This window comes from Anolis carolinensis, chromosome 1 (assembly GCF_035594765.1).
Source record: "Anolis carolinensis isolate JA03-04 chromosome 1, rAnoCar3.1.pri, whole genome shotgun sequence".
Classification (NCBI taxonomy): domain Eukaryota; kingdom Metazoa; phylum Chordata; class Lepidosauria; order Squamata; family Dactyloidae; genus Anolis; species Anolis carolinensis.
Genome location: NC_085841.1, coordinates 61,277,839 through 61,286,771, shown reverse-complemented (window position 1 = coordinate 61,286,771; position 8,933 = coordinate 61,277,839). Strand labels below are relative to the sequence as shown.

Here is an 8,933-nt window from a genome sequence, read left to right as displayed (position 1 = left end):
CCAGCAGGAAGGTAATGGCGCTCCATGCAGTCATGCTGGCCACATGACTCAAGGTGTCTACAGACAACGCCATTCTTTGGTTTAACAGAAGCACCAACAAACTTGTATTAAAAGGGCATTTATTGAATAATTTTAATCAGTCATGATTAAGGCATTTACATTATTTTTAAAGGGATTTTACAAAATCTAAAGCATGAAAAGTGGTATTTATAATCACTCCTTGGATTTTGTAGCACCATCAGAGCGGCAGTTTTAATAACTCTGCATTCATCTTGATTCTTTCTCTTTGACAATCTGTTGCCGAGTATATTCCCAGATAAGCAGAGCTCCACTTACATGGACATTAAGTGATCGAATAACTCCTTGTTGTGGAATTTCCACGCAAGTATCCAACTGCTGAATCAGGTTTGCAGGAATTCCTTCATGTTCATTTCTGACCAGAAGAAAACCACAAATATGCATTCCAGTTAGCATTAAGGAACCAAACACATAAGTAACTGTATTCCATATTCAGAATATAGGTCTGTACAGAAAGTACCTGGTTCAGTTGCTGCAAGCAGCCTCCCCCTATTTCCATTAACCAAAAAGAAATGTCTCTAAAAAAATATTGCCACCTTTTGCCTTACAGTAAATAGTTAAGGGGGTATCATAACAAGAATTTTCCATGCTCTAGCTGTGCAATTCTCAGCTTTGACTATGAAACAGGTACTTGGGAAAACATGTGACTAAGAACGCTTTTCTAATTTACCCGAGCAGCAGCAGAGATTTCTCTGGAAAGCTGTATTCTGTTAGATCACAACTCTTGGCTGTTTGCTCAACACCTATTATAGTATAGCCTTCAATTTTCTTCTGCTCCAAGTAATCAGCGAGCTGAAATGGCTTAACCTGCATTTTAGAAAGTGAAATGAGTCGATGTTTTTAAAATAAAAAATCAGTGTATTACAGATGTGTCATACATCAGAACATAGTTTTATTCTTCAAAAGGCTGATATCAAAAGTTAAATTATTCTTGCAAAGACTGATTCTGCCACACCGCTATATTTTATCAATATTTTATCAATATGAACAAAAGAAAAATCCTGCTAGATCAGGCTGGTGATCTATGTCTTATACTTCTGAGAAAGGTCAGTGAAATATTTCTAAAATCTCAAATCAAGGCATGAACCAATACCCTGCTCTCACTGCCCTTATCCCTTGACAAGCCACAGTACCCAGCTATTTATATCAAGTTTTTGTACCCTGCCCTTTAGCCCAAAAGGCTCTCAGAATAGCTTAAGGTTTACATATTGTTGATTCCACAGCTTTCTGCCCTCAAGATTACAATCTAAATAATACAAGAAGCATAAAGAAAGGGGGTGGAAGGGAAAGATGAAGTCCAGCAGAAACTAATCTTTCTTTTGTTGCTGGTAATGAGGGCTAATGGACCCATGTGTCTGCCTCTCTTATACTTCCTTTAAAGCCACAGCAGTGGCAGCTGGAATGGAAGGCCTCATCTGTTGCTAGACTTAGGCACAATGTTTATATTCAGACTTAATACATGAGTATCTCTTATATTTCATTTCATTTATTTATTTCATATCTTGCCTTTTTCCCAATATGGGAACCAAGGCTGATTACAATTCGAATGCTATTGGAAAATGCTAACTTGAACTCTTATTACATTTAATGCTACTTAAATAATCAAAGTATTGGAAACCTCACCCAAGAAGCAGTTAGACAAGGTATGTTTATGGAAACCAGCAACAGATATCTGAGGAATCTATAGCAAATTAATTTACTTTTCTTTACTCACCTCAAGAAGAGAAAGCCATTGTTCAGCAGAAACACTGAGGTACTGAAATTGTTTGTCATGTATGTAATGAATGCTGCCAACTATTAGAGCAGAGACACCAAATATTTCACATGTACGACACAAGCCTACAAATGAGCAGAACACTTTCAGTATGTGCGATCTATGAATATCTTAAAACTATATTATTCACAAACACCACAGCATGATTTACTATTGGTTAGTATCCTGTTCAGTATTTAAAAGATTGTAAGCAGGATCTAAATACCTAGAAAGACTCTAGATCCAATCTGATTCTAAAAACTAAATAGGACCACCACGGAAGACTGTCAATTAATACCAGGTGCTATATGCTAAATTTTAGAAGGAACCAGGAAAGCCACCTCCAAGTATTTGTTCCCTAAGAAAACCCTGTGAAATGTATAGGGTTGCCATAAGACACCAGGCGACTTGAAGGCACATACACACATATTTTAAAAATCTTACCTCCTAAATTGGTGGGTTTATCAAGGAGAGAAGCCACTACAATCAGTTTACTATTTGATTTGCAAAGTTTAGTAGCCCGATCTTGAAATACAAGCTCTAGATCAACATCTGGTATACTGTCCTTCCAGGGGATAATTTTTTTCTGAACATCAGTCCATTCTCTTTCATTACTTGATTTGGATGAATTCAAACCTGAAAAAGATAGCTTTGTTATTTCAATGTAACAAAGAGTGTCCTGAAAACCCTAACATTTCTGAACTTGCATTGGTTAGGACAGACCTTTTCTTTATTCTGTTTAAGAATGAGAATGTTTAAGTGTAACAGAATTATATATTTTAGTCTAAATGTATGAAATTGATACAGTAAAATAGTCAGCACACATTATTTAACAAAGAATAAAATATAAACTGCAGTTACCCCTATCTTGCTGGCACCAGTTGCTTGGCTTTAGATCAAGAAGTGCAGTGCAAGAATGGGAACATGGAAAAGTTGAGCTCAATGGGAGGTCTGTGAACGCTTTAAATTTAGAGAGAGAAATCCACTCCTCCTCAGCAATTTCTGACAGACGCGGCAAGGTGAAAAATATTGTCTGCAAAGAAAAACATCGACTTTTATTAACTAAAATGTATTTGCCTAAATCTCTCGCACTGAGATTTACGTGAACCTAGATTCCACTGAATTTAATGGTAGCCAAGTGGGCTTATTTAATTTTCTCTTAACTGCATGCTCACAATACATATGTACAAGGCATAGTCTTAGTCATTATTTTTCATTCCCTGTGAAAAATGTTATATTCAGCCTTGTACAGTACAAAAGACTCCATGCAGCACAGACTACTTCAACCAATTGATGTGCATTTTTTTATTTAAAGCCGGTTTATACATCTTGCAGATGTAGAAGAAGGCTTGAAAGCATAGGAATAGATTCCAAGGATTTAGGAAGGAAAATTTAAGTGATTTATAATTTTAAAATCCTCCAACAATAAGAATAAATTGGCAATTTGATGAACTCCTCTGAGAAATAATTCACAACAAACAGAATGCAGCTTTTTAAAAGTTCATAGGACACAAAATAAACTGTAAACCATACATACTTAGGCATTTATCTGCACAGTGAATACTGCAATGTCACAGATTTGGCAGGGCATGCATGCCCCTTATTAGGCCATATCAAAGGCAGAACGCCTCAGATTAAGCAGTGAAAATGTGACACAGCATATTATAAGATCTGAACCATTTCATTTTAAAGCTTTAGCTTTCTATCCATAATATCTACAAAATAATTTCAACAAAATATTTACCTCTATAGTTTTCTTTGGATTTATTTTTATAAAATCACCACCACAACTTTCCCCTGAGAGATCACTAAATAGGATTATTTCGTTTTTCTTTCACAACAATCAATGTTTTGAAATGAAACAGGTTAGGCTTGAGACAGAAACTGACTCAATAAGTTTCATAACTAAGTGAAGATTTAAAGCCAGCTCTTCTCAGGATCAATTCTTACAGTATAGTCCATCATCACACCTGCATGCTCAACAACATAACAAATAAATGGACTAATCTCAAAGCATCTTTTAAAAACTCTGAATGTCTATATTATGTACATACCTCAAGACAGTAGTCCTTAAGTGGATGGAAATTGTCAAAGAAGAAGTGCTTTTGGATACGTTGCCAATTCCTTTTAGCATTCCTGTAGATTGGTTTGTCATAAGGAAACATTTCCAAAAAATCTCTATTAGTACAAGTAGAAGTGCACTTATAATATAATATCATAATACTATAATAATAATAATAATAATAATAATAATAATAATAATAATAATAATATCACCCCAAGTAAGGACATTACTGTTAAGATATCCATAGTGTTTTATTAAAGGCGGCAGATCTACACATGCCTTTCTGGAAATACTGTAATGTGGATTGTCCAAACTTCGCTATTTAACAATGTATCTTTACACCTGAGGCTCTTATCTAGTTCCTTTCTAGCTGCTCTTCAAGTTCTAGTCTTAGTTCTGATCTAGCCTCCATTCGACTGATAAATAAAACAAGAGGTAGAAAATGTTTGCCTTAAAACGTGTTTAATTTCTTCATATAAACTGTACACTTTGCTGCTGGTAGTTCTCAGTAGTAAATGACTTGCTGGCAAATCGATCAAGCTTCTTCCTCATCTTACACAATTGGAGCATTACTTTTGCAATGATTTCTCTTGTGAGGTCTCCATGATGACCGAATTTAGCAAAACTTCATTTAAAAACAAGCAGCAAACAGTCAACTTTTTCATTTACAGAAGTATGCACTTGAATTACCATAAATTTTAGTCTTAAACTGTAGCTGCTGAGCTGAGCTTGTTTCAAATGCTCTCTCAGATGAGACAGAAATAGTTACAGAAATAAGGAGGCACTCTTTGAAAATATTAGATTTATTTTATCTGCTACATTTTTTATTATTATTATTTGTATAGATTCATCCATTAGAGATATTGAACACTGCTCTCACCCCAATTTCAGATTACTGTTATATTTATAACCATCAAAAAGTAATGGCGATATTTTAAATAAAACATGTACTACTTACCCCGATCCATGCATGCTTTCCGCTTGATTAAGACTACATTCAATAACTGGAGCTAAAGCTTCAAAATCATTCACAAATGATGCTTTACACATTCCCCAAATTTTCTTCAGAGCGATTAAAGCATACAATCGAACACTAAAATTGTGATGGAAACACCACTGTAGGACAACAACAAGGGCTTTCTTCAGAGCTGGAATCTAAAAGAGAGAAAAGCATCATTTAGTCTATACTTCTTAATCTCTATAAAATGAGACAAGCAATCATGTGAGTAGAATTCTGCTGATTGATTTCTGAATAAAAAGCATTTTATTCTTAACAATGGAAAAGCTAAATGCTAAATCACCAACGAAGCAATATTAAAGTATTCAAAGGTCAGAAATACCCTTCATCCTATTGTCCCAAAGTCAGTATTTTATTATAGTACTGTTTCTATTAAAATCCCACCCAAAATACTTACTCACATGAGTCAAGCTGCACAACATATTTATTATTTAATAAAAGTAATTCTTACTCTGTTTAAAGAATTGTATTCCACATATTTTGATTATGCTCAAGCAGAAGAACTTGCCTTTTCAGCTGCATTTTGGAGAATTATGTCAAAATGTGACAGCACTGCTAAAAAGGTGCAAATGCTAGTTTTAAGCTGGTCTTCGCCCTGAAAAATAAATCATGTATGTTATTGCAATTATTTTAATTACACTTTTTATATTACATTTAGATCTAATCTATGTTTCCAAAATATAGAAGCTTAAAAATTCTAATAGCACACAGTCACAGTGTCAACGTAAGCCGAAGGGAGGCACATTAGTAAAAGCTACCTATTCAAGCAAAGAAATCAATACCACTTGATCACTTGTATCTTTAAAGTAACTGATATGCTTTTAAAATTGTATTAGTTACTCACATAGTTAAAGCAATCCCAGAATTTTTGAAGAAACTGGGGAAACTTGTGCAGAATCAAAATGATATTCCACTCTATTAAATATTTTACAGATGCTTGATTATTCCTATGTCCAGCTTGTAGAATCCTGTCCACAATGTTTGTTAAAATATCCTTTAAAACACAGGTTACAAATCAGTAGAAATCTGCAAATTGACATCAGTAGGCAAACATACATACAACACACAATCTTCTTTAGATGCTACTTAATTTTGAAAAAAAAAAGGTTTCTTTTTTACTAACTTGAATCAAAGTATTGGAAGATCAGAAATCTAATTTTGTATCAAAACCAGGTCTGATGGAATGGCTTGTACTGGTTTTCCATTTAGATAAAATAAACCTGCTGAAAATTTTCTCTCGTTAGAAATTAGTCAATCCTAACTCAAGGGATAAGGCAGATCAAAATTCCGGACATACAAGCAGGATCTGCTACAAAATACTGTATTATATTTCCACCAAAAGACAAGTGTATTTCATGGTTCTAGACAACCCTACAGTGCCATTCAAGCCTCTTGAGACGAGAAAAAAGTTGCTAAAGTGGACAACACTCCAAATGTGGCCTTCTCCTGTTGTGCTATATAGGATGAGTCAGTGAACAGACCCAAAGTGTAATTCATGACTTCACTATTCTATACACCAGTGGTTCACCACACACCCCATTTTTAATCTCTTTTCTGGCCTCAGACCCTCAAAACTTAACTCAAGATTAAAGGCACTAATTACTTCAATTTTCTCATAAGAGAAGGGGATATAAATTAATTGGTTAAATGCACACACTCCAATTATAATATAGTATTTTGATTACAATGATTCCATATGATTTATTATTACTACTATTATTATTTTGGATATAACTAAAAAAAATCAACATTCCTTCAGTCCTTCGCCTCCCGCCCTCCCTCGTGACAACATCGTGTTTCCCAGAGGCTCCTGGATCCTGGGTTGAGAACCACTGCTATATACAGTATGTGTTCCACAACTGAACAAAAGCTACTGTCTCATTTTCCCAGGCCACATTTTGCTTCTGAAATGAGGGATACTTATCCTCTTGAGTTTGTTATTAGAGAGAAGGATATTATGCAAAGGGCTGCCATATATTGATGGCACTAAGTATTCCATTTTATGACACTGAATACTCTATTTTAACCCAAACGTTAACAACAAATTGTATGTAAAACAGTACCTTATGGAGTTTTGGAAATAGAACCAGCAATGTCTGCCACAATCGATTTATAATTCTGTGTTGTAAAGAATTCACATAATAGTGACTTTTTGATTTCAACATGAATTCACCCTGCAGAGAATGGAAACACTGAGGTTGAATACTTCAGGATATACAAATGATTGTTTCAATTATCATCAAAATAAAAGGACTATTGTTCTTACTTTATCAAGCAACTTCATGACAATGTCTTCTATGAATTCCTTGTGCAGCGTATTTGACTCATCTAGCAAGCAGAGAAATTTGATGGCACAAATTCTCACATAATGGTCATCTCTGTTCATACTGTAATACATTATAGTACTGATACATAAGAATTAGATATTACGCTGTTTTCAGTCTTATTCACTAAAGCATTACAGATTTAGGTTGCAATACTAACACATATGAGAGCGAATTCAGTGGGGCCTACACATACATAACATACATAGAATATTTCACAAATAATATGAATGTTTTACATCTGAATTCACATGAAGAAAAATACACCAACAGAGCACTTTCCTGACTCCCAACTAGCCCTCTTCTATGTCTATGTGGGAAACTAAAAAGGGAATTTAGTATTATACCTTAGCTCTTACAAAATAGGAGCCATCAGAAAGTCAAATTTTGGAAGGACATAAAAGAAGCATCACCTCCTCTGCTCCTTCCATCATGGCACTGCTTCTCACCCTTCACCATTTCAAATTGTTCCCTTGTCCATATCTGCCCACAGTGGCACAGATGCCTTTTGTCTTGCAGTGGTGAGCATGCAAAATGGGGAAAGGTGACTTTCCTCTTTTTGTTCTTTTTAAAGGAAGTTTACAATAGAAGCATTATGGTACTTTTATGAAAGCAAAATATTAATTTAGAAATTCATGTTTCGAAGTGGAAATTAACAAAGGAGAAACGACTAATGGGTTTTATATACAATAAATTAGTTGGAAAACAATTTAAACTGAAACATACATGGGCTGAGATAGGGAAAGAGAACCCAAATAGTAATGAGTTAAAACACTGAATCAACTAAATCAAATAAATTATATACATAAGGGCCAGAGAAACACAAAGGAAAATGTGTTGTGAAAAGAAATATTGACTAAATGGTAAAGAACATCAATTAAATTAGCTCACGTTAACTAAATCAATCACAAAATGATGTGTAAAAACAACTGCCCCAGCAATTCGAAGCAGCAATTAAACATGTAAAAGGCAGAATACTAATGGTGATAGTAAAGTAGAATGCAACTAGGTGTAGAGGAGGAATTGCAAAATAGAATATTCCGAAGGATGCAGGTATAATTAATGTCAAGACAAAACACTGACCTTTCTGTAACAACATTTGCTGCACATTCATCACCCAGGTTTTCTACAAAAGCAGACACCTCCTGAATGAGTCTTGATATTAATTTGTGTTTAAAAGAGAAATGAGAAAGATGGACAATTAAAAACCTTACTACACACTCTAATATTATTATTAGTCAGTTATAGTTCAAGAATTCAGCAATGAAATTCTAGAGCAAATATCGTTCATACATTCATAAATATGACAAATATTAGTTGGGGGGGGGGGGGGTTACCTTTGGTCACGTCTGAAAACTGTTCCAAACAGACATGCCTCTATGAGAAGCTCACTGTAATTGTTGGCATTTGAAAATGCATTTTCGGCAGCAATTGTGTCAGAAGGAGTAGGAAATAGCCAAGAGTGACAGCAGTAACTTAACAGCACATTAAAGACTCCAGTTCTTGTAGAAGACATTTCGATTATCTGAAACATGATCTGAGAGAAAAGGTGAAAAAATAATGGACATCTTAAGAAAAAATGTACAAGTTGCAATCCAAGATTATGTAAAAGGCTGTTCTATCCCTAACAATCCTTTAGATTGTTCCATGCAGGGGGAAAAAAACTCCAATGAGCCAATTGTGATGAATATACAT

At 34.6% G+C, this 8,933-nt stretch overlaps 1 protein-coding gene across 1 annotated transcript in view; it reads right to left on the bottom strand.

Annotated features, from left to right (window-relative positions):
• Window positions 1–102: 102 nt before the first annotated feature.
• The window catches only part of tarbp1 (TAR (HIV-1) RNA binding protein 1), a 28,770-nt gene continuing 19,939 nt past the window's right edge, over window positions 103–8,933 (bottom strand). Inside the window, exons 18-30 of the mRNA XM_008124169.3 lie at window positions 8,576–8,775; window positions 8,322–8,393; window positions 7,181–7,301; window positions 6,978–7,088; window positions 5,759–5,908; window positions 5,423–5,509; window positions 4,855–5,051; window positions 3,886–3,967; window positions 2,693–2,864; window positions 2,276–2,467; window positions 1,793–1,917; window positions 749–885; window positions 103–433 (exon numbers count right to left, since the gene is read on the bottom strand). Coding sequence (XP_008122376.2) covers window positions 268–433; window positions 749–885; window positions 1,793–1,917; window positions 2,276–2,467; window positions 2,693–2,864; window positions 3,886–3,967; window positions 4,855–5,051; window positions 5,423–5,509; window positions 5,759–5,908; window positions 6,978–7,088; window positions 7,181–7,301; window positions 8,322–8,393; window positions 8,576–8,775 — 1,812 coding nt within the window. The 3' untranslated portion in view covers window positions 103–267. The remainder of the gene's footprint in view (window positions 434–748; window positions 886–1,792; window positions 1,918–2,275; window positions 2,468–2,692; window positions 2,865–3,885; window positions 3,968–4,854; window positions 5,052–5,422; window positions 5,510–5,758; window positions 5,909–6,977; window positions 7,089–7,180; window positions 7,302–8,321; window positions 8,394–8,575; window positions 8,776–8,933) is intronic.